Source organism: Trachurus trachurus, assembly GCF_905171665.1.
Source record: "Trachurus trachurus genome assembly, chromosome: 11".
NCBI classification, from domain to species: domain Eukaryota; kingdom Metazoa; phylum Chordata; class Actinopteri; order Carangiformes; family Carangidae; genus Trachurus; species Trachurus trachurus.
Window position 1 is genome coordinate 20,934,321 of NC_139904.1, and position 25,280 is coordinate 20,959,600.

The 25,280-nt window shown below is 43.7% G+C and overlaps 4 protein-coding genes across 7 annotated transcripts in view; 1 reads left to right on the plus strand and 3 right to left on the minus strand.

Moving 5' to 3' along the window:
- Nucleotides 1–134, plus strand: part of nhsl3 (NHS like 3) — a gene marked incomplete at its 5' end in the record, with an annotated part of 33,794 nt that extends 33,660 nt beyond the window's left edge. Inside the window, one exon of the mRNA XM_083981778.1 lies at nt 68–134. Coding sequence (XP_083837904.1) covers nt 68–108 — 41 coding nt within the window. The 3' untranslated portion in view covers nt 109–134. The remainder of the gene's footprint in view (nt 1–67) is intronic.
- A 1,212-nt stretch (nt 135–1,346) lies between these two features.
- yars1 (tyrosyl-tRNA synthetase 1) lies at nt 1,347–7,497 on the minus strand. Of its 3 annotated transcripts, XM_083982399.1 has the most exons (15): nt 7,375–7,497; nt 6,255–6,405; nt 5,621–5,699; nt 5,365–5,511; nt 5,083–5,258; nt 4,865–4,994; nt 4,660–4,740; nt 3,895–3,987; nt 3,541–3,676; nt 3,333–3,418; nt 3,093–3,225; nt 2,868–2,986; nt 2,568–2,761; nt 2,322–2,463; nt 1,347–2,147 (listed from the first exon to the last, which is right to left on the minus strand). In XM_083982399.1, the coding sequence occupies exons 2-15, from the start codon at nt 6,332–6,334 to the stop codon at nt 2,037–2,039; spliced, it is 1,707 nt and encodes a 568-aa protein (XP_083838525.1). In that variant the 5' UTR covers nt 6,335–6,405; nt 7,375–7,497; the 3' UTR covers nt 1,347–2,036. The 3 variants fall into 3 exon arrangements, with proteins under 3 accessions (XP_083838525.1, XP_083838526.1, XP_083838527.1); XM_083982400.1 differs by lacking the exon at nt 7,375–7,497 and having other exon boundaries at nt 5,621–5,703; nt 6,255–6,341; XM_083982401.1 differs by lacking the exon at nt 7,375–7,497 and having other exon boundaries at nt 5,621–5,696; nt 6,240–6,264.
- On the minus strand, nt 6,305–7,843 carry LOC310993924 (SOSS complex subunit C-like). Of its 2 annotated transcripts, none has more exons than XM_083982405.1 (2): nt 7,375–7,843; nt 6,305–6,408 (listed from the first exon to the last, which is right to left on the minus strand). In XM_083982405.1, the coding sequence occupies exon 1, from the start codon at nt 7,688–7,690 to the stop codon at nt 7,379–7,381; it is 312 nt and encodes a 103-aa protein (XP_083838531.1). In that variant the 5' UTR covers nt 7,691–7,843; the 3' UTR covers nt 6,305–6,408; nt 7,375–7,378. The 2 variants fall into 2 exon arrangements, with proteins under 2 accessions (XP_083838531.1, XP_083838532.1); XM_083982406.1 differs by having other exon boundaries at nt 6,315–6,405.
- Nucleotides 7,844–8,753: 910 nt separating this feature from the next.
- mfsd2ab (MFSD2 lysolipid transporter A, lysophospholipid b) lies at nt 8,754–24,983 on the minus strand. Its single transcript, XM_083982001.1, has 14 exons — nt 24,753–24,983; nt 21,440–21,565; nt 20,505–20,629; nt 15,871–15,994; nt 15,483–15,561; nt 15,189–15,361; nt 14,995–15,085; nt 14,346–14,464; nt 14,007–14,090; nt 12,025–12,108; nt 11,733–11,845; nt 11,496–11,639; nt 10,958–11,134; nt 8,754–10,689 (listed from the first exon to the last, which is right to left on the minus strand). Exons 1-14 carry the CDS (start codon nt 24,840–24,842, stop codon nt 10,635–10,637), a joined length of 1,584 nt encoding a protein of 527 aa, XP_083838127.1. The 5' UTR covers nt 24,843–24,983; the 3' UTR covers nt 8,754–10,634.
- Between the last annotated feature and the right edge of the window lie 297 nt (nt 24,984–25,280).

The window sequence follows — 25,280 nt, forward strand, 5'->3', positions numbered from 1 at the left end:
GTTTGTTCCTGTAACTGTATAATGGTAATTCCATAATGTCTAACATCCACTTTTCTTCCTCCTCCAGCTACACGAGTGACAGCAGATACAATTGAGACACTGTTTTGAAAGAGCTTTGCGGTGATGAAAATGAGGACCAGACTCACGCCTGGAGCAAAGTGAAAGGACAACTCCTAACAAGGATTGACATTACAGAGAGACATTAAGCTCAACTGTCTGAGTGTTGTGTTAGTCTTCTCCAAAAGCCTTAGCCTGTTTATGGCCTTCCTACATATTTATGCAAAAAAAATGTGTCGCTCCCAATTTCTTATGATAGCTTTATTCTGGAGTATTTTTCTAAGCTATAGTTTATCTCTTATTAAGGCCCCTCAGGATGAAATGGTGTACATTGGCTCAAGTGTAAATATTTGGCTTGTGTGAGATCGCCTCCTAGAGGTTGAAGTAGGTAGTGGTCACTGCGGCTCAGAGTGTGAAACTATCTCAACAAAGCATTTCTGTACAGAAGTTTGTCTGTTTTTTTCCCCCCTGTTGTAATATACTTAATTTTCATGGGGATTTTAGGCAGTTGCCAGAAAAGGCTGACAATACAGGAGAAGAAATATCTGAGCAAAAGCACACAACATTCAGTTTTAGTCCTGGCTTTTCACAGTGTGGCTATAGACAGATCTGAGCAAAAGGGATGCTGCACATTCACAAGAATGAGAGATTTGTCATAACACAGGCATGTTTGTAAAGTTACAAATGAAGACTTAACACAAAGGCATCTATTTACAGCAACTGCTAAAATGTCTTATATTAGATGCTTTAACAGTTTATTTCTTGGATATAGAGAAGGGTCAATCCAACACATTCTGTGAAACCCTTTTAGGAACAGTAACAAAACTATTCTATTTATTTATGTGTGATTATTTCCACTAGTAGCACTGTCAGTCACCTTTTCCTACCAAATATGAAATATTTAAAAACCTGTTTCATCTGAAAATCACTTTTTGGGCTATGGATGTGAAGATTGGCCCTGGATGATTGATACACTGGAAGTAGACTTAGTGTGAGATCAGTGTTTTTATTAAATGTTCGCTATCTAAATCTTTGGCCCTGGCCTTTTGGATGGAAAAATCGAGCTCATTACTATTTGCACAGAATGCTTTCCCCCAGCAAAAATCAATGAGTGAATTATGCCGACTCTTTGTAATGGGTCATAAATCTACATTTTGATGATTATAAAGAATTATGTACAGTTATTACTTCTATAAATAAAATTTAAGTGTATTAAATATGCTGTTTCTTGCCTCCTGTCTTTCAAGTAGCCACAGGTTTAACATGTGTCCTTCATCAAAAACAAACACTTACTTCCTGCAGACCACAGAATGCAGCATTTATTTCATATTGGAGATGATGTATTATATGATTATGACAGTAAATGTTTATTGATTTCTGTACAACACAACCGTCCTATAGCACAAGGTAAAAATTTCAATTCTACACATCTGATGTCTGAAACCCATGAAACCATTCTTATTGATTGACCACTGCCCTGACATTTACCATGAAGGCTAACAACACAAGTGCAATTAAACTCCGGAAAAGAACTGAAACATTAAGTCCCTTTTTATACACCTGAGATTCCTTATGAGCTACTACCAGGAATGAGCAATTGGTAACTTAGCATTCAAGCAATCAAACCTTCTGTGATTATCCAATTTGAACATTTGTTGTATTTGTTGAGTACAAGTGTATTACTAAAACCATCAATGACCAGTAAACGAAAAAGAGAAAATAATGAATCAGACGTTGATTAGTTACGGTACATTAGATTTCGTAGAAGTGGTTGATATTTTATATTGAAGTCAAAGCAAGGTAACGGAAGTTGTTCAAAACCAGTCTGAAGCATCTGACACTTTTGGCATCGATGTCCCATGAAGTCCAGTGATGAAGATGTATCGTTGTTGCCATGGCAATTTGGTGATGAGCGTATTGTTGTTGTCAGGTGGTTGGCGGCAGCAGCAGCTTCAGTGGCGACTGTGACGTGTGTGTATTTAACTGATGTTGCCTCCTTTCAGTGTCTTACATGTGATCTGTCCCAGTTTGGTCATCAGCTGCTTGTCTTTCCACTGAGCTACACACTCGTCTGATACCTTCAGGTCCACCTGGGAAAAGACAGTAAGTATAACACGTCTGAACTAAAAACAGAACTGATAGAATTTACTGTGTTATTCTTTCACTTCAGATGACTTGTCCTAACACGAGAGGCACAGGTGTGGTTCTAACATCAACAACGGCTCCATTCTATTAAGTGAAAGTAAAATCTGACTGAATCTCACCTGTAGTTTCTCCCACACCTTCTTCTTTGGGTTGAGTCTTTCGTCTGCTTTGCCCGTCTCATATCCCTCCACAATGACCTGTTCCCCTGGCGACGAGCCCTCTGGAGGGTCTAGAGGCTCCACCCTCCTGGGATCCCCTTCACTAGAAATCAACCAATCAGAAAGAGTGTAAAACAACTTAAGGCTGAGGGACAAGCTGCAGTTGTATTGGTGCAAGCCAAGGCAAGATAAATAAATGGCACTAACATGGAGGCACACAGCAGCATGGCTTGCGACTCGATCCCGCGCATCTTCTGGGGTTTGAGATTACACAGCAGCAGCACCATTCTGTCCTGCAGCTCCTCCTGGGAAACATAGGCCACCAGGCCGCTGACCACTGTCCTCGGCTCCGCCTCGCCCACGTCGATCTTCTCCAGGTAAAGAGAATCAGCGTCTGGATGCTGATGGTCGGAGAGAGGGAGAAACAGAGTGAACACACCGAAGCCAAAACTATACGTCAATCATCTGATCAGGCATCAGGCATCAAGTGACATCTTGATCTGGTACCTTCTCCACACTGATGACCTTGCCCACTCTGATGTCCAGTCTGGAGGGGGCCAGCTCATCATTCTCTCCTCCTCCTGCTCCTCCACCTCCTCCTGCCTTGGCGCCTTTTCCTCCCACTTCTAATGTTACACATAAATAAATTGCAGTGAGTTTTGTATGCAACAAGCTGATTTCAGATCATCAGATTAGGGGACACAATTAGGGACAGTGGGGTTGAACACTCACTCTTCGAGGGGTCAGGGTAGGCAGTGTTGGTCAGTTTGCGCAGCTCAGGCGACTCAAACTTCTTTCTGATTGGCTCCAGCAGTTGGTTTAGTGCCACTTCCACTGAGGCCTTCAGGTCTCCTGGATGGATCGACTAACAGGTGCAGAGATCATCAATGATTGGACCAGAGCATGGTGGGAAAATTAAACATTTTACCACAGGTTTGACTCTTCAAATAATCTAGTTAGTCTGTACCGTACCTCCTCAGCAAAGTCCTTTTCCAGGTCTTCAAATACTTTGTAGACTTTGTCTCCTCCCCACTTAGCATCCCTTTTGATGCTGAACTCTGAAACACACATGGATCTCAACTATCAGTATATTCCCATCACAAGTGGAGGGGAAGACAGGAGCAAAGATAAAAGCAAGAGATTAAATAAACAGTTTTTTTTAGTTTGTTTGTTTTTTTACCTCCACGCAGAGGGAAGACGACGTATTTGACAAAAGAGAGGACGCCGTTGTTCTGGATGTTGCCGGGCTCACAGAAAGCCTTCTTCAGCTTCTTCTTCACATCTTCTTTGGAGTCCAGCAGGTCAATCTTTGACTCCTGCAGCACACATAATAGAAACCTTAGCTTGTAACATGACTACAGGACAGGTTAATAACTAATTTTAATTTATATTCATCCTTAGGTGCAACACCAAAACATTATACACAACAAAAGCCAGCACATAATAATAACAATAATAATGATAAAAATAATAAAGGTTATAAAGGTCATTTCTTCCATATTCAAATTCACAGATAAAATGTGTGCAGCCTTACCTCTTCTGAAGAGCTCATCTTGGCTCCTGTCAGTCCTGGTACCATGGGGTTCATCAGATGGGCACGTTTAGCATAGCCAAGAGAAGGCAAGTACTGGACACAGAGTGACAGAGAGTCAATTCAAATCCAATTAGATCCAGTTGGTCAGTGTTTACTCAAGTAAAGCATCCTCAAAGCAAAGACTTCTATGTGCTTTTCTCATTGTCATTGAGTGATGTAATAATTTCATGACAGGTAGCTTTTGAAAAAAGTGCATCTTTAATTAAAACACAGATTGTTCTAAAGTTTCTGTTTCCACTCAACAATCTCAGCCATTTTCATAAAAAAGCAAATCTGAACACATCTTTACTACTGGACAGCTTCAGCACCACCTATTCTCTGTCTGACGGTGTCTATCATCTCATTTCCTCCTGTGTATACATATAGGATGGTTTCTGAGTCTGAATCTGGACCACGACCACCTACTGTATTACAAACCTCTGCTTTAAAATCTGATAGATATAAGATCTTCGCCTTGCGACGTCAACACTTAGAAAAAATCTCTTCTACACACTAGATAAACCTAGATAAATAAAGTATTTTCCATTGAAACAAGTTCAACTTGTGCAACAAGAAAACCAGCTACGGCACACCTACACTGAGCAAGTTCATCAACTAATGTAATGTTGAAAATGAAAGAAAAGAGCTCAGCAGTGAGAACAAGGCATGGCAGACAGAGGGTGAGGTGTTCGGCTAAATGTGCCAGGATGGCGAAGAGGAGCGTACCTTCTCAGCCAGGGTGAAAATCTTCCTCTGGTCCACGCCACCAAACTGAGCGTCCACCTTCAGGTACTCCTCATCCAGAGCCTGCAGACACCATGTTTTCATTTTAAAATCACCATAAATTGACATTTGCTGAAATATATGAATCGTTTTTTGTTTAATTTGTGTGTAACACTGCTGATACTCCATCTAATGACAGTGTTATTACCTGCAGCCCAGGGTAGAGCAGCCCACTCAGCAAAGGATGCTCCACCTGTTTAACAACCTCAGCTCCGGCCTTCTTAGCATCGTGTTCGGTCACCATGGAGGAGAGGCGGTACACATCCAGAGTGTACTCTCTGACCAACACAACAACAAAGACATCAGCTCACGTCAAGACAAGGCTCTACAAATACAAATGAAAAAAGCAGCGTTGGTCCTACTGACCTGCTCAGCTGGAAGTCAGTTCCTTTCACAAACTTGAGTTTATCCAGAGGGACCCCGATGCTCTCCAACATGGCCTTGATGACCTGCTCGTAGTACTTCACCCTGAGCTCCAGCAGCTCCCAGGGGGCCTTCATGTTGTCCAGGTAGGCGTGCAGGTCGGCAAACAGAATAGTGACCTGAGGGAACAGAAAAAGATATATTAAAAAAAGGTGTAAGCGCCTATAAAAACAGATTAAATCAGCTTCTTGTTGAGAGATGAGTCGCTCACTGGATCGAACCCACCTCACATCCGGCCTTCAGGAAGTCTGCTATCTTAGACATGGGGACAAAGTAGGCGACGTGGGGTTTGCCTGTGGTCGCTGTGCCCCAGTAAACTCTCAGTTCTCTCTCCTGAAGAACCTGCTTCACCTTCTCCTCTCCCAGAACCTCCTGCAACACACACACACACACACATACCGAAAGATTCATGAGACCAAAAGCTACAGACAAGGCTCAGCTGCTATGAGTGTTTGTAAAAGTGTGTGCATGCGTTTCCCACCTGGAGGTTCCTGGTGATGAGCTCAAACTTCTCATCCGGACTCAGCTGATCTGCCATGTCTCTGGGCCTGCTGCTGCTGCTGACTGAGGATTGTAGAGTTGTGAGTTATGAGCATATGATAAGACTGTTTTCTACTCACTTCTTGTGTTGCTCTTGACCACACAGACACACAAACACATTGACATTCCTCAGAGATGATTTGGATGTTTATCAACGTTACATAAAGCTCCTTTCAACCAATCTGTGCTACATGTGGGCGGGAGCAAACAGTGGCTAATCCATCCCGAATATGGACGTTTTAAGGCAGAAACACAACATTTCAAAGAAGTGCTAGTGGGCGGGTTTTGCGACAGTTTGTAAAATACATTAGTCATATATCATATTACATATACCATAAGGTGACGTTGCAGTTAAGCTGACCTGGAGCTTAGAGAAACGTCACACTACTGCTGAATCAACCATCCAGTGTCAGGCTGTGTAGCTAGTAGCCGGCTAGCAGCGAAACCATGTGCAGCAGCTGACACCGTCTAGCTCCGGTTTCGTCTTTACGAAATGTTTAGCAGCTACATTTTTATGACAGGTAACGGTAACATTAGTTTACCACAGAGCCGCTCTGTACACGCGGCAGAATTACCTCAAATCCTGACTTGTTATTACCGGGGGCCGTGGGTGAGAGAAGCCGGCAGGGTGGACCAGTCGGTGCTGCTGTTGCATCAGCGACTCCGCTCTGCGATCGACTCACCGGAGGCTCCGGGGGAAAGCAATCGAGTACCGAGTATGTGATTCTACTGAAATGTAAATACAGAGATTGTGGTTGGTGTGGCATAATAAAATAGATAAATGATAGATGAATGAATGAATTAATTAATTAATTAATGAATTAATGAATGAAATAGATATGGCCCAAAACGACATTCTTATCTAGTATTATCCATGATGTGCCTATAGCCTCAAAATAAACACAGTTCAGTAAAACACCCATATAACGCGCAGTTCAGATCAAATTGCACTTGTTTCTGTCTCTCCATATATTTTGTATAAGCTATACCATATAAAATATTAACAATCAGTGAAGTAGCAAAAGTTAGGGCACCCCTGGTCAAAATTTCTGTCCAGCAAGATGAAATGATCTCCAAAGGAACAAAGTTACAGATGGCATGTTCCCTTTACATTTCAAACAATATTTTATTTTAATTTTAATTTTTGTCTATAAATGACAGATAAGGAAAAGTGACCACAAAAGGTTTTGCCACCCTGCATAATTCTTAATAGCTCCCATTTGGGATTTACAGCGTGTAAATAAATCTTGTCATTGATCAAAATCATCTGAGCATGTCTCCTGTGCTGCTTTCCCCTTTTCACTCTAAAATTATAGAAAACAAAAATAATATACACTGCTTAAACTATTGCAAATGAGTGTTTAACTTCATGCCTTTTAGATATTATTTAATCTTCTACTGGCTTCACATTATCAGAAATTTTGACCAGGCGGTGCACAAACATTTGCATATGTTTATAATGATATAATTACTGAGTCTTCCTCTCGGGGACCCAGGTTTCTTTCTGTGTCCCAACAAATCGCGCAACTCTCATTCATTGTGTTCAGAGACCATGTTTTATTCTGACAGTGAGGTTAATGAGATGCCTTAGTCACAATTACACTGATTACAGGACAAATATTGAATTATGCAACAGAGAAACATCTATGATTTTTCAATGTGAGTTATTGACAGTGTCGGGTGCAGGCTGTGTACAGAGTCAAAGGTCTGGCTCCAGGCGGGGGAGCACCGGGAGGATGAGGTTGCCAAACGAGGAGTCCTGTGTGATGAAGAAGCCGGAGGAGTGGCCGTGAGCGTGCTGCAGCGCGGCCTTCTGCTGGGCGGCGATGTGCTGCTGCTCCGCGCTGTCCCGCACCTCCTTCAGGCTCGGTCTGGACGACAGGGGGATGTTGGCTCCGGGGCTGTTCATGGACTGGCTCTGCAGCAGCCGCTTCTTCTCCTTGTCCAGCTCCGCCAGGATGGCCACCCGGGTCTTGTTCTGAAAGCCTTGTCCCGGAGGGTTGGAGGCCATGTCGGCTCAGCAGCAGCAGCGGGCGGAGCGGCTGCAGGCCATGGAGGAGAGAGACGTCACCGCCAGCGTCGCTTCGCTTGTGTCGCTGCTTCAGGTGCTGGTCAAGACAAAACGTCGCTGTAGTTGACAGACACACAGCACAGGGGACAACAATAAAGTGTTCAAGTGGCGAAATGTGTTGAAATCGGCAGTGTGTGCTAACACGGTCGAACACTTCCGGTTTGAGTAATCTGCCTTCAAAATAAAGGCGCATCTACAGGAACTCGAGTGTTATTAAAACAAAATACACGTAGCCTATCAGAGAGGCTGAAAACATTAAACAATGTGCCTAATGTATGCATGCGAATACAACGAGACTATTGAACTTAAATGTTACAAATAAAGCAATTAAATCAGTTCACAAAGTCAATATTAGTGCGAGTCAGTGGTACAAAATAGGTCCTAGGCCTACTCCACTCAAAACCACTAAAGCTATAAAATGGGTGTAGTGATATGATAGGAAGGAGATTCATAAGCGACTCGATTTCTACTTCACTTCTTATGTGAAGTGATTTTACAAAGAAAAATAAACACTAGATGGCAGTAGTGTACAGTAAATACCATTCAATGCATGCAATGGAAATATGACAAGCCATGCAGTGTGCAGCCAGTAAGTGTGCAGCCTCCCGTGTTCTTTAATGGTCTCTTTAAGTGATAATTTCTTCACATCATGCTTCCTGTAATTCTTTATTGTTCCGTGCATTTCTCAAATGAGATGTTAATCTACAATGTTATTAATATTGTATTGTTCTGTATTTTATTTATCTTGTATTAGATTTTCTATTGGTGCACTTGAGTACAGTTAGATGGCACTTATAGGAAGCTATGACAATCCCAGAATCAGTACTGAAGAGATACTGATATAATTATAGGATTTCCATAGCATTGGGTTAGGGCTCATTTGCCTATTTGATGTGTGATCTATTAAAAATCTCTTCCAGATTCATGCTCGGGTTTAAACTGGCTCCAGCTCAAGTTATGGATGTGCTTCATGTAAAGACATGTTGACAACTTGTTCACAATACACATTATCAATTAGTATTTATTAACAATATCTTTTTCCATCTCAACATCTTTTCCTTAAATAACTACAGTACAATATACATTACACTTGCAGCCACAAATATCAAAGATATTTACAGGTTTACATACAATATATACATATGCACAGGAGGCATGTACACAAGGCTTCTGTGTGTCCCAGTAGGATTAAAGCTCACACATTTGGCTACAGCCTCAAGAGTCGTGAGGGTCAGCGACAGAGCCATAAAAGACAAAACTCTGACAAAATAAAACAGGATGAGATTTACATGATGTACAACTTTAACAGGGTTCATTGGTGTAAATGGCACCATGTTGCTATGTACACTCATCATCTGATGAGGACAAACAATGAAAAATAAAATAAAGTTAATGAAATATGAACATTTTCACATTTGGCAACTCAGTTGTCAGGAACAACATGTCAAGGATGGAACAGTATGTATAACATATGACACTGTGTACACGTTTCCACATCAACAGATATGAAATATGTCAATCCTTTTTTTCATGACAGGGATTGAGATGATCACAAAGCATCCTGGTGGTTCTGCCTGTAAACATACATATGTACAAAGAAAAATAATACATCCAAGGGAGACTAAAACAAGTCACATCCCCACCTTCAAATCTTTTCTTTCTTTCTTTTTTTCACAATTACATGCTTCCCTTTTTGAAGGCAATGGAGCAAAGACAGTAGTGATGGCAACATGCATTAAAAGGCCTGTGAATGTTTTAAAATTTGTATCACACCACATTTTCCTCATTTTTAAATCCAGTTGGAAAAGCTCCCTACAGATTTAAATACATTTAAATACTGCAAGAAGTACGACTTTCGGGCAAACACAAATTGAAAACAAACAAACAAACAAAAAACTGTAAAATCATAACTAATAAATATTTAAATAATGATATCTCTCAATTAGTACCGGCGGTAGTCACCGTTCTGTTCAATATTAAGGAAATGAAAGAAAGTTTAGAGAAAAGAAGCTTTCTTTGTCTTCAGTAGCTGTCATACAAGAGAAATGTAATTAATGCAATTGCTGGATAAACTTTGTAGCTTTTTATGTGTACAAACTAACAGCTTTTACTTATGTAGTGGTTACAGTATTATGATGGGGAACTAAAACGAGCCAGTGACAGCTGTTACTGTCAGGCTGCTAGTTCCAACACGACTTCCTACAGAAAAAAAAAAAAAAGGGACGGGAATGAAATGGAAACTGGTTTCATTAAAACATGAGGAGAAACAGTGGAACTACAAAACACATTTAAACATTTTTTTGAAACGCAACATACACAACAGGTCAATGACTCTGGAGCAAGTGAATGACACAGATATCAGTTCTGAATTTTAACCCCACACCAGGGCTGAAATTAAGGCCATGTCACTGTTTGTTCAAGTTTCTTATGATATTTACATCTTTGAAGTGCAAAGATGTTTTTAGTGCAGAGCTCAAGGTCATTAAGGTTTGTTGTGGTTTGTAATAGATGATAACTGTTCAGTTTCAGCATCCCATTTTCAGACTAACCTTTTAAAAAACTGTTTTTTTCCACTGTACTCAGATTTCAAAAGCCTTACTTTTTGTATAACACACGACTTCTGACTGAACAAAAGAGGAAACTAAATTTCATGCCAGGAGAAAGTCACAAATGAGGACGGTAGGAAATCTGTCTTTAGAAAGGCCTCAGCGTGGCCGAGGCGATACTTTTGAAGAATCAACCGAGTTGCAGGGATGTGGAGCAGCAGCGATGTGATTGGACAAGGCAGTGTCTGTATGATCCGACAGGTCCATGTCCGTTGGTCCTGCCCAGTGCAAAATGCCAGTCACTCACCCGATTGGTCCGTGAGTTTATCGTAAACGTCCTAGACCACGTTGGCCAGCTCTGTTGAGTCAGTGTCTGAATCTGTCTCGTTGTCCCTGCAACACAAACACAAGTGACTTCACTAGTTGAACTATTTATTTTAAATAGTAGGTGACAGCTGAATTTCAACTGTCACCTGCAGTCTTCCTCAGAAGCGTAAAAGAACACCTCCTATTGTATTTGTCTGTTTAAAATGAATGGTACAACTAGTGCTAAGAAGAGAACAAAATGAACCTTTTCAATCTACAAGCGACTTCAGTTGGAGTTTCAAACACACACACACACACACCAAGCAGAGGAGAGGTTCTCAGTCCTCAGCCTTACCTCTGCTCCTGCAGCAGTTTGCGGTTGCCTTGCCTCCTCTCCTCATCGATCGGATAAAAGTACAAAATGGTCAGGCCGATAACGATGAGAACCAGTGGGGCGGCGGAAACCAGCACCTTCAAGGTGATATGTACTTCCTCTGGTTGAGAGCAGCCTCTACTGATGTAGCCTGCAAAACTACAGAGAGGAGAAACAGAATTATGGAAATGACCACACAAGTGTTAATGTACAAGAGTAAAAAAAAAAAAGCAGTAAGATTTTTTTGTCTTGATATGAAGGTTTCCCACCATGAGGCTGATCAAAAGCCAACACTGCTGTAGAGTGGATCATGTGATGGATGAACTCATCACACACAAACAGTCTTACTGTACTTGATCAAATGAAAGCGAAAGGAATTCCTTGCTTTGATGTGGGATTTGGGTGCTGGGGGATGCAGCTTAGCCTCAAATTGTGTCCCAGTGTATTAGATTTTTTTTTACAAACTTAAAAAAATTCCGATTAAGGTTATGTGTTTGAGTGTGTGTGACCTTGTACTTACTCTAAACTGAGTGTGGAGATGCCCAGAGAGACGCCAGAGGCAAACTTGGTGAAGAAAACATAGAAGGAATAGAAAAGAGCTTCGTGGCCGGTGGAGTTGGGGTTCTGTACTTGGAAATCGTCGACGACATCAGGAAGCATGGACCTGAGAGGAAATAAAAAGATTCAGGATTGGTTCACCTACACACTTCATGTTACTCCATGTAAGAGCTAACCCGGAGGCAGTGCGGGTACTTACCAGGGCAGCAGGAAGGCCACAGCCACTCCGACCCCGGCAGCGAAGGAGACGATGTAGGTCACGATGAGGTTACTCTTAACACACACCACCATGATCAGGAAGGGAACCACAGACTGAGAAGAAGAGAAGACACATTAGCCAGCTGTCCATCAGAGCCTTACTTCCTAACATCTCACTTCCTAAAAGACTCCAGAGCTGTCGTCTTAGAAATCATAGGATAACTCTTACACCCTGTCAATCTCAGGCTTCATGTGACTTAGAAGTGGTGTTTGGACGTGACTGTGGGCCTTACCAAGGTGCCAGTATAAACCGCTGTCTTTTTCCCAAAGCGAGTAAGAAACCACTGCCAGAAGGGGATGGCCAGGGTAGCGGAAAGCTGTGGGGGGAAAGAAAACATTTAAATTCCGGTTAACCAGCTGTTTCTCGTCAACAAACACACAAAACTGAAACCAATAACTGGTTTCAATAAATTCCACAAAAAGGCTCTTTATTACGAGTTAGCCTGAACCTAGAGAAGCGTAAAGCGGTGGATCCTCTGTGTTGTGTTGCGTAACATGACTTTAGGTGCGTTCTCAAAATGCTTCAGCTTCCGCCTCAGACGTAAAGAGCGGCCGGCGATGCAGAAGCACTTCTGACCTCTGGTATATGCCAAACACAACAGCGAGGAAGGAAGGTAATACGACCTCTACGGCTCTTCCCAAAACAAATTCGAGCTCAACGAGATGCAACGTTCCACAGGGGTCATGCTAACGACGGGGTGGGGGGCAGAGGGCTCGCTCAGATCAGTCTGACCTCTGACCCTTCAGTGTTTGACTAAGGTAAAGACAACAGAAACAGCCCTAGTGCAACAGTATTTTTCCACCAGCCTTATTTTAATTATTATGAGCAAAGGCCTGACACTGCTCACACACCATCTCTGCCTCTGCGATGACAAACGTGTGTGGCAGCTAAAGCCTTTTTATGTGGTTATGTGAGTGAACACATTATCTCATTTCTTCGAATTTGAACTTGCAACAGAAAATTGAACTTGTATCAGCGTTAATGTGAGCGGCTGAGCTCGGTCTAAACTTGCCTGCACACGCAGCGCCCACACCCGACGAGTCTTATCAGCATTTTCCTCAGAAATCAAACATCATATGTTAATTGACTTTATCTCGTGACTGGAGCTCATAAATCTCCTTATACGCACTCATCTCAGTGTCTGAAACAGTGCAGCACAGTACGACTGCTCCTTTACCACACGAACACTACGCAGGCCTCGATTATGGGGCTCATTTGCTGTGTGCGACATCATGGGGGCAGGAGAGAAACACACGGTGCAACATGCTCTCTGAAACGTGGCTCGCTTTGGCACAAAGACAGACACACACACAAAGCTCCTTCTTGTTGCTGTTGGACAGTCTGCCTCGCTGCTCTCATTCAATCTTTCATTGCATTTGAACTTCAACAAAACTGGCAAAGCAGTTTGAGCAACACACCTTTATATAACTCCTCTCAGTTTGATTTGTGCGACTCATCTTTGTTCTAGTAAGAGCGGAGCCTCTCAGATTAGCCCGTCATCTCATCAAGTTACTGAAGGTGAGGATTAGGATCACTTAGTGCTGATTAAGGGTAACTTTATAAGGAGCTGGGGCTCTGAAAGCGCACAGTGTTGAAGCCTGTAGAAAGTCATTTTACTAAATAAGTGTACTTTTAAAAAAAAAAAAAAAAAAGGTCACTGCCTTGGCTTCGTAATCCTTTCCATAAAGTAAAGGATCAAAGCGTGTAATCTTTTCAACCTCTTTAACCTGCACTTTCTCAGCCTGTACAGTGCTGCCGTGCTGCGCTACAGTAGGCACAATGTTTGATTAACTGGATTTCATACCTGTCCGACTAAAGCCTGAGTGATTCCTTTATAGGCGAGACTTCTCTTTGTATGTAGGTTTATGTAGACGAGAGGTCGTGACATGAAAGGAGAAGCAACTGTGGCTCCTTCACTGTCCGTGGGAATGGGGCGGCATTCAGGCAGAGCAAGTCAGAGTGGACACACATCATGGAAACGGGCAGCGAGACAGTGAGGCTTTGTGACCCAAAACAATTTATGCGTTCGCTCCTGGGGGATAAAGTTTTATCTCCGCTCTGAAGCTAATGGCTCCACTTATTCCACACAAACGGGCCGTCCGAGGTTTCAGGTGATGAGAGCAATGCGGTCGTTGCTATGGAAGCAGAGCACCCATCTCTATGTGTCTGAAAATGCCACTTGTGTGTCTATGTCTCTGTGTGTGTTGTGCTCACCATGATGACCAGGAGAATATTCTGGAAGTCGTTTCTGAAGCCCAGCGTGGAGCTGCAGAACAGAGCGAAGTTTCCCTCCAGGAGCTGTGGGACGAAGCACACACACACACACACACTTCGGTTTAGTTTTGTTGCCTAAAAACACAAACACACACACAGACATAAGACACCGCGAGTCAACACTGTGGTGCTACGTAAACTCCAGCTGGTAGCACAGAGCAGCTAGACACTCGCGGCTGAACTCGGTAACGGAAAAACAAACTTCACATCAGAAAACAGACAAAATACTGGGCTGACATATTGATTTGTATGTGTGTGTGTGTGTGTGTCTATGCGCACCATGAAAGCCAGTGAGGTAAAGAGGAAGACCATGACCAGTTTGGCGTACGGTCCGTGTCCCATCACCAGCCTAATGCCCTGGAAGAAAGACATGGGCTCTGACCTGGGACGAAAAGATTCTGAAAAGACAGAAAGCAAGAAACGATTAACAAAGATGCAAAATGACTTGTAGTTATATTCATCTATTAAATTCATATCTATCTCATTCCCGTCTCCTAGCATGGCTTTTTGGTTCATGCTACTTTAACAGCTGCCTCTCAGGCTCATCCTTTCCTGGACAATTGTGTCTTATTAGGCCCCGTCCTGGTCACGAGGCCTCCAATTTAACCAAGGCCTCAGTGTTCTCACAAAACGTCAGCCCACAGTCACACCATATCATTCAGCTGTAACTGTACATCCCCGTTGGACCGCAACACAAACATCAGTAACAGCTCTGTCACATGAAAGACGTGTGTTTATCTGCATCCAATCAAGAACATAAGTGACTGTTATTTGTGAAAAGCCATGAGAGACACTCAGCTGGAGTCATTTTTCATATTCAATAAGCACTTTAAAAGGCCAGATCAACATCTGCAAAGTAAAGAAATATATACAACTTGTCTTTTTTTGGATTGGAATAAAAGGGTGGGGATGGAGAAAGATGTTTTACCTTTTTGTTCCCTAACACCGAAGAAAAGAACAACAGCACAGATGATGTAGATCAAGCAGATGATGCCGGAGGCGATCATGTAGGCCACTTTCTGTAGAGGAAGAGATGATCAGATTAGAGATGGATCGCAGTTAGAAAAACAGTCCTTTCACGTGGTTTTTGACAGTTAGGTTGTGATAAAGAAGAGTGTTTACCGTGTGGTCCAGGGAGATGCCATTCTCTGACACGTTGAGTCCGACAGACTTGTTGTTATTCAGGTCTGCAAGGATGTCGGCGGGACCCGGGACGCAGGGCGCGTTGGCCATGCCTACTATCTGCCCTTGGATGGCTGTGCCGAACACGGTGCCCAGAACTTCCACTGTCATCCCTGAAAGAATCGCGGGAAACGTTTAATCACTGACAAGGTGATGCATTCAATGTCTTTTCGGTGAGGAGACTCATTCAGACAACCACAATTTTTACATTTTACCGACTGCTGTGATACTCACTGTATGCAGTGGCCGAGTCCCTCTCTTTCTGCTCCGAGCTGATGAACATGGTGAGGGCAGAGTATGGCACATGGAAGCACTGATAACAAAGACAAAGAAAAACAGAGAATGAAAGGTTAATACCTCTCTGTGATACAGTTTTGGTCATTCAAAAAGTGAAAAGAATTGCTCTACATTTTGGGGAATGTGTTTATTTGTATTTTAGCAGTTATAAAGGAGTAGATGTACTGCTCTCATGTCAGTGTGGTAAAGATGAAGATATCATCAGTTATCTTAGCTTAGCACCAACACTAGAAACCATGAAATAATCCTTTGTAAAAGAAAAGAAAGGGGCAAATTGCTGTTTTTACACTGAAGACATAGATTTAACATTCAGTGAAGTACTCACAGTCATGAGGGTCTGGAAGAGGCAGTAGAAGATTAGGTACCAGATGACTTTGCCGTTCTCGAAGGGAGGAACATACCATATGAGGAAATAGCAAATCACAGCCAGAGGGGTAGAGAACAGGATCCTGCACGAGGGACAGGGGGGGAGAGAGAGAAGGGGGGACAACAACAACAACAACAACATCAGTGGATGAAAACGTGATCCTACTCGAGCGTGAAACACCCCCAGTCTGTAAACAATCATGAAAAGATGGGGCCACTCATTACATAACAAATTGTGGCCGATCAAGTGTGTCTTTCATTCAGTCTGTGCCAACTTTCCCTCAGCAGGACTTCACTTGCGTTTACTTTGCCCTCACTTGTCGTCACTACCAGGGACATGATGTCCCCGGGCCGTGGAACAAGTTGAGCTTGATGTTTGTCAGGATTTGAGGGTTATGAGAGGACACAATATTGGAAGAATGCGGCCTGGTCAGCGTCACCACACCGAACGACTGCTGGCTCGGTTTCTCTTACATGTTACACGTACTGTATGATGTTTAATGAGACAAGTATGGACGTGTGAGTCATTTCAAAGACTCATATTAACAAGAACGTGTTTCAATTTTGGAAACACAGCCGTGCCATCCTGTACACTGCCTCCCTTTCTGCCTCACACGTCACTCCTCCCGTAACTTCAACCATGACGTCACTGTATCTGGTGAAGGAGAAACGCATAAGTGTTGTGGGAATGGAATTCCTTGAGTCACTTATTGCCCTTCATTCGACTTCTACCTAAGGCCGCACCAACCTTGACCAATCACAGAGGGTCTGGGTAGAAACCACACCTCTGACCGGCACGGGAAGGGGAAAAAAATGTAGTCTAGCTTGTAAAACAGGAAGTGTCTCAGGTCATCCGGCTTGCTCCTCTATTGTTAATGAGGTTACGCAGCCTCGCCGGAAAGGATATGAAATCATGCGTCCTGTACGCAACACAACAGGCCACAACAGCATCCAATGAAAATACGGTGACTCACTTCACCAAGGCACCGGCTTCTGTCCCGTCACAGAAACAGACCGGCTTCACTAGAAGCTAATCAACTTAATCCATCTGAACTCTGATGATCTACATCTCTTTAAAGAGAGAAACGTCAGGAGCAGCGTTCAATGAGCTCTCTCGTGCATGTGATGTGATTAACTGTACACTTGGGGAAAGTTACTCTGGGAGTCAGTGTGTGCAAGTGGAAGCAGATACAGAACAAACAGAAGTGCATGTTAATGTCCATTTACTTGAAATGAGCGTTATCATCCAAATTATATACACCACTTCCTCTTGTTTCAGTTTGACCCATTACTGGAAATACGCCCCTTTAGAAAAAAAAAATCAACATCCAAAATTAAGTCTGAATCCCTTTTTAAATAAACCTTCCGGTTGCATCTTTATGGGTGCATGCTGTTCTTCAGCATCCAAGCTCAGACTTGCACTGAGCCTGCAGGACTGCAGTGACATATAAGCACTGTGCAGAGTAGACCCCTCACCCCTTGGAGTCGTATTAATATGTGCTCTGAAATATCCGTGCTGACTAGCAGGGAGGGGTGACTTTATCTCAGCGACTCTGTTGGTTGGTAACTGTTGTGTCATAGGTCTGATATGTGAATTTATTCTTCTGGCAGCCACCGCTGGGCTGGGTGTGTATACAGCTGTAAAAGATCTGTGAAATATTCTGTTTCAAAATCCAAGAAATAAGCAAAAGAAACACTGCTATAGAAAATAATGAAAAAAAACATAATCAATATAAAAGCTTCATCTCATCTTGGTTTTAAATTCATACAGAGCAAGACAGACGTCCAGAATTTCTAGAAGTTGAGGTATGGATTATTACCAGGGAGTGTTTAAAGACAAATCCTGTGTTTAGGGTGCGGCAGACAGCTGTGGTCTGTCACTTGTTACGGCTCCTGTGGCTCTGCAGCAGCAGCAGCAGCACTGAAAATCATTCTGCTCCATCTTTGAACTGTAGTAACCTCTTGAATTCCTCAGTCACCCTTTAAAAATCCTAACCGGGCCTTTTAGCCCGGCGCTATTGGCTGAGCGAGGTGGTGTGTTGTGGGAGCGACCAATCAGAGACGAGTATGTCTATTCCCCTCCCCCACTTCCCTAAACACAGAGATTTTTCAAGATGAAGCAGCTCCAGTGGTCTTCCTCGCTGCTCTCCTCATCTCCTCGTACACATTACGTGGCCGTGATGATCGTCAGTCACATGACCTAACATGCCGGTCGTTCCTCCGACCACCCACACACACCCACCCACACCCACCCACACACACCCACCCACACACACCCACCCACACCCACCCACCCACCCACACACACACACACACACACACACACACACACACACACACACACACACACACACACACACACACACACACACACACACACACACACACACACACACACACACACACACACACACACACACACACACACACACACACACACACACACACACACACACACACACACACACACACACACACACACACACACACACACACACCTCTGACGGTAAAACAGGCAGGATGCATCTCCACCAGCGACATGAAGAATGACCCACTTTTGAGAGGCTTCGATTCACATGTCAGCATCTCTGCACCGACAGAAAATTACAGAAACGATGATATACCTCCTCTGCGACATGATCATCCCCCAGGACATCAAGTTGATTTAGATTCATTTTCTGCATAAGCAATAAATCTGACAAGAGCACAGATGTTGTGGTTATCGAGCGAAATGCAAAATATTGTGTTATTTCTAAATATTCCACCAGATTATGCATTCAGTAAATTCTTGCTCATCCAGAACAAGATTTTAATATCTTTTGCACATGTGTATATGTGCTCTACATTTATTTCCTCACCGAAGACAAAAATACTCTAACCAGCTGTAAAGGATGGCAATTCCTTTGTATTCTGTGTAAATTAATTATGCAGGTGTTTTCTCCACAGTGACACCCGAGGGAGCGTTAACACAGGAAGCCGGGATTGGAAACCACCGGGGACCTTAATGGCCGCATTTTACTCCCAGCTGTGCTGCTCTTCACATATGTTATATTTTTATCAGGCAGGGGGTAAATAGATCACTGATGTGTGGTTCTCGTTATGAAGGTGCCGAGACCCCCTACGACATCCTGATCTCCCTTTTCCTCCTCTGTCATGGCCACCTTATGAGGTAGCACGTCCTGCCAGCTACTACTGAAGAGACACTGGCTGTAAAACATCCTCGGTGCTGACAAGGGGCTGGCGGCCATTTCTATAACCAGCGTCTGACACCTTACACCGCACTTATCTAACACGGCCGTGTGAATTTTACCTCCCTCTCGGACATGGACCAAGAGCTCCACGGGCAATTTTTGGCGACAGTGGGACCCTGGACAAAAAGTCACAGTCTGATATTCATGAGTAACTCAGATAAACCTGCTTAGAGAAGAAGCGGAGATGTGGGGGATGGGAAGTAGTGGTTAAAAAAAAGGGGTCAGTAACCTTTCTGTGAAAAAGGCCTGAAGCCTCCCACTCCCTCAGGCTGAGCGCCACACACACACACACACAACGTTTTAACATTCATTTTGTCTCCATCCACGCTGCTCTTCATTAAGGGATCTCACAAAGAAAGAGGCCACAGACGGGTCACACTGAAATAAAACCAGAATAATAAGTCTGGCTCTCTCTTTTCTCATGTGTCAAATTCAAAATTATTTTGAATATTAAAATGTCAAATAGCTGAAAATGTGTCCGACACAGACAGAGACTCCAGTGTCGGAGGAATTTAGTCTGCAAAACGGTTTGTGTGCCTCCTGACTGTGTAGCCCCGGTAGCAGGCAGAAGTTATATTTGTCAATGCCATGCCAAAGGCCGCGCTGTGGGAAACCAGCGGCTGCATGAACTCCTTATAGATGTTTAGTTAAAAAAACAAAAAAAGGGCTCAGTATCTTTGTGTTTGGGCGTCAGTGGTACGGCCTGGACTGTTTCAGTGGGTTATTCTATTGCCACCGCGAGTTTGCATAGCAGCAGTTGTGTGCATCTGTGTGTGTGAAAGGGAGAGGGGGGAGGGGGCTTGAATGAATATACACGCATGTGTGGGCAATAAGGAAGTGGTAGAGCATGAATTGCATCAGCACGACCCATCCCCTTGTAGGGGATGACGATGACGCGCCATTCCCAGGAAGAAGCTCCACCCCCAAACACTGTGACACATGTACAGAGGAAAGCTGGAAATCTTCCACCCTGAGGACCACCTGACTCACTAAAGATGACAGCAGCAGCCCCCTCTCTCAAAAAAAGCAAATACGTAACAATGGGTGCTCCAGTGACATCAACAAGGTAATGGAAAAAGAGTTGACTGGGACCCAGAGGAAGAGGAAGGCGCTCCTTAGATGATTATCTGGATTTAAAGGGATAGTTAAACATTTTGGCAAATTGGCCCCCATTGTTGGAGTTGTTGGATTGTGTATTTGATCAATTTGATGAGGGAAACCAAGAAATCCCATGAGCCTCTGTAGCGTAGCTCTGAGCAGCTCGTGGCTCTGCTCTGCCGTTCTAAAAATAGCTTGCACTGTGTGAATCAACAGCATCAGACAGCTGGGTATATAGACCTACCAGGGCAGCATGCGTCCAAAACGTGTCCATGGGCTTCGGGAGACGAGGAACCCCACCGTGGGGTCCGTGACTGCGTCCCATGCTCTGCCTCCGAACAAGATGATGGAGGCGTAAAAGGGGTCCAACTGTGGAAAGCAGAAAGACACAAAGATTAGTGCAATTAGTGCTGTGGTAGTGAGAGACAGACTTAAATATAAGTCACAAGCGAGCCGTCGAAGGTGCCACTTGGCAACTTCAGCCCGTCTCAGCGGTTCATTCAGCTTTGTTCGGGGGAGACCGAGTGGAAGCCAGGCAGCGTGAACGCTCCGCTCCTCACTGTACAATCTGCACCATGCTGTGTCGTCTAATAGACTCTCAATCAGCAGCCTCGGCCGCTGGACAAAAGCTTAAACCCTGGGAGGCTGCTGACTTACACGTTACTTTGGCCTTTACCATCAGATCAGTGTCAGAGCCCATTAAAGCGAGCCCCCTCCTCATGGTGCCAGTATCACCATCTCTCTCTCTCCCCATGACCCTCCCTACATTTTTGAGAATAAGCCCCTGTAAGCCTTCTTGTACAGTGGAGCCCCCATCATGGAGCCAATAATGGAAAGAAGAGAGAAGACTGTTCCACCTCTTCATTTTTTCCGGGACAATCAGACCATTTGTTGGCGAGCTTTTGGCGGCCACAATGTCTTGAATGTGGTCTTATGAAAGAGGTGCTGTGAGGGCACAGGAAGGATCGTGTACAGCTCCAAGCCTCTAAATGCCACCTCACATACTGTGACAGCATTGGAAGGACAGTGGTGGATGCACACTATGTTCCCGTCCACAGTAACGGGGTTCTTTAAGGACAGCGGGGTGGCTATATATAGGACTGTTACAAAAGTGACACTAAATATGTGGACAGGTGTGATCATGGAGGATTTTTTTTTTTTTTTTAATAACCAACTCACCTGAGCTACATCCAGAAGATAAATCTGCAGAAAAAAGCCCAGGGCACATCCAGTGATCTGGTAGGGCGCTCCGCCGATGGCATAGCAGATCTTGTTGCAGACCGACAACCTGTTCCTGTGCTCGTGCTGGAGAAAAACAGGGAAGAGGAACAGAAGCGAGAAACACAGTTAATGGCGGAAAATGAACGAGACATTAAGTGGGAGTGGAATAAAAAGCATTTTTATACAAGAGCAGACATGAGATCTGTTAATCTACCTAACAAATGAATGCTCACTTAGCTCACATTACGCATTAGCCTACTTTTACAGAAAGTGTCTTTAAGTATTTGCAGCTGCTGCTAACAAACCCCCTTTTCAGGCTTTGGCAGGCCTTAGCCCGCATAATTATAGGAGAGGTCAGTTCAGCGAAATTGACAACCGGAGTTCAACCCTGTCAGGGTGACGGGTCCCTGTAATACAGCGGCACAGTTATATTCCCCCTGGCTTATAAATAGACAACTTTCTCCATTTCTGTCGCAGCACTGCAACACTCCTCCACCTGTAGATCATTCGATCCTTAGCTTCACCGATTTCTCGCCATTTAGGCAATAACAGAGTTTTAAAGCCTCACAGGGAATGTGGCCTCAATTCTTAAATCGTCAGAGTCTTAAAAGTGCAGCTGGCAGTAAAGCTCACTATCACTAGCATATTTGGCTGAAGTCAGGGACAGCCACTGGGGAAACAAGAACCCCTTGGTTTTCTAACAAGGGCTCATTCTTCTTGGTCTTCTTCACTGTAGATGTAATAATTCCCTCGACAGACAAGACTCTAAACGACTCCTTTAATAGAAGCACAAATCACCGTTGGCGAGGGCCAGGGCCAGGGCCATGACAACACCATGGTGTCACCCACACTAAAGGCCGGGCAGACAGCACCTTGGCAGCGCTGCGTTAACACCCAAATGGATGGCTGCCAGTTTGACCAGTGCTCTGGCCAGTGTCGGAGTGAATACACACCCTCCTCCCCGGCCAATCAAAAGGTTGTGTTTGCTGCTGCCTAATCGGCCCTCTTTTCAGTCTGTCAAAGAGGTTTTCACCACCGCTGCTGTTTAACAGCCTCGGACAAAACATAAACCTGTGTGAGGAGCAGTTTTATAAGAATGGCCTTGATACTCGGGCTCATTACCGCTCTTCTACCTCCTGACAAGAAAACAGCCATCCAACTCCCACACGACTGTGCCAACACTGAGCAAAACCAGCTCCTGTCATGTTGATACACCCAACGAAGCCTTTGTTTAGGTGACAAAACGCTCAGTGGCTGAAATGAGAAACCAGCACCTTTTAAAGCAAAGAGGTAATTCTTCTAACAACACTGATTGAACAACACAATGGTTGGCCTTACAACAGTAGGACTCTGGTGATTCGGGTCAGGTCTCCATGGTACTGAACGCTCTGTCTCATGGTTCAAACTTGACCCTGCCATGTGATCTTCCCACGTCCCCCCCTCTGAACTAAACAATGCAGCTGTAAACTCGGCAGGGGCCGGTTGGTCTACGGCTGACGAAGGGCCCGTGACGACAACATTTTTGTGTGACAGTGTAGGTAAACTCCTCTACACCTGCTCTTCTTGTATGTATACATTTTTTCCACTCCTCTTTTTAATAAGTCCACTGCAGTGACTATGTGACCAACACAGGAATGTATCTTTGCAACAGTGTGCACTCTGTTTCTCCACAGCTTTCAAACAATGCACTTTGCATAATGCACCCTATTAGATTAGAGGAGTTATATGTAGCCGCTTTTGTCTGCAAAATTATGCAGTGCCTCTCATTCCATATATATTAATGTAGTTTTGTAAACGTGGTCATTTAAAGCAATAAAATGCAGCCCCTCCTCTAGCTCAATGGCTACTGCTTCTGTTATCAGCGGCAGCAGTAATGATATGTTATCACTGTAAATAGAAAACTGAATTGGGTGTTTTTTTTAGCCAATACACAAAAGGTAGTAAATGCATTTTGGATTTTAGATGCAACTATTTGAATAGTCTACACCAGTACATAGAAATTCCTGATTTAAGGCAGCATCCCCAGCCTGCTCCCTCTGTCTGTGTCTGACACGTCGCCTTGATGACCACTACTTCCTGCTGCATTCAGAGGTATCAGGAAAAACGGGAGTTACACTCGTAAATGCCCCTAGATTACCATATCAGGAGGGATTTTTTTTTCAGTTAATTCTTGAGAAGTAACATAAAAGCGAAACTAAACAGTTAAAAGTGAAAGCTTTTCCCATATCCCATAACAACTAGGCTATGTCAAAAAGGGATGAAAAAATGTATCTTCCTCATTTTGCTGCGACAGTGCATCACATTTTTCTCTGAAATAGAAGGACACCTATCAATATCGATACGATCAATACCAATGGCTGTGGTTGTCTTAAATGTTTTTGATACAATAAACGCCAACTTGTCATTCCTCTCTTGAGATGGGGTTTCACGGGGGCCCATGAACGCAACACCAAACACACCTTTTCTAGCGACCGTTTCCAATGAAGTGGTGAAGGATGCAGCCTCCCTCCACACCTTTTCCTATTTAATAAAAGCTGGTCGGTCTTGTCTCACGTTTCTACTTTGATTTTCACTTTGTTCATTTCATTATAACTCAATGGCAGCCTTATGAAACGAGAAAAATCCTTAGGGTATTTCTCAACTTCAACATTTCTATCTATGGCCTATAATAAATGTGGAGAGCTCTGCTATTATAAGAAGAGCATGAGCATATTTCGAGGAGGTGCTGCCTTCAAGTGAGACGAGGGGCATTTTCTTTTCGGGATTTAAAATTAGCCCTGTGTGGCTGGGGTAATGACTGCACCGAAAACACATGTGAGTAGCTACAGTTCAGAGAGAAACTATAACTGAAAGTTGGTTTATTTCCGTGTCAAACACCGTACACAGCCTTGGTTTGTGTGATTTAAACCATTTTGTCTCGTGATATTCGGCAGACCAGAGGAGGATGGGTTCGTCCACTTCGGTTAACTTTATTTTTTCGTAATTTCATCGTTTTATAAAAAAAATTTCGTTAGATTCAGAGTCGTCTGAGACATTTAATCGACATAATGTTGGTTCACTCCCGTGGCGAAATATGACAATAAGCAACGCGCGCGCCTTGTGAGACGTTAGGGTCCCTCCTTTTAGAAATATGTCATTTGACCGGTGTTCTCCATTCATTCAAGTTAAAACCGGCTTCTCCACCGTCTGCACTCATCTGCTGCTTTAAACAAACCTTCAACAAAGTGCCACAGAGGCTGAATTTTGAACAAACATAATGAATGAAACCCACCTTCCTAGCCAGCGTGATGCCATCCGAGCTGACCGGTTTATTCAATAAACTGGCGCTGGAGTATTGTTCACCTCCTTCTCCTTTTGCCATAGCACAGCAGCTGCTTTCTCTAGGTTTTTAAACTTGACACACAGAAAAAAAATGTAGAAAAAAAACTCCCAAATAAAAGTCTTCGATAAGGTTTTGAAGAGTCACGTCCAAAGGTGTCGTCGTAGTCTACAATCTTTTTGAAAGCTGAGAGAGGATGCGGTGGCATAGTAATTTCAACAGAGCCCCGCCCCTTCAACGTGCCATTCACGCCATGTTTGACCCCGCCCTCCAAAAGGCGGGGCTCGACCATGGGCTCAACCGAGTCATCAGGGACCACGAGTTTTTGTTTTTTTTAGATTCTTGCATGGAGCAAAGGTTTATTGAACATGATAGTTTTTGTTGTGTTGCTAATATTGTTGATCCACAGGAGGGTTGCCTAAATCTTAGAATCTTTTTTTTTTTATCGTTTTATTGAGCAATTGAAAAATACACTAGGAT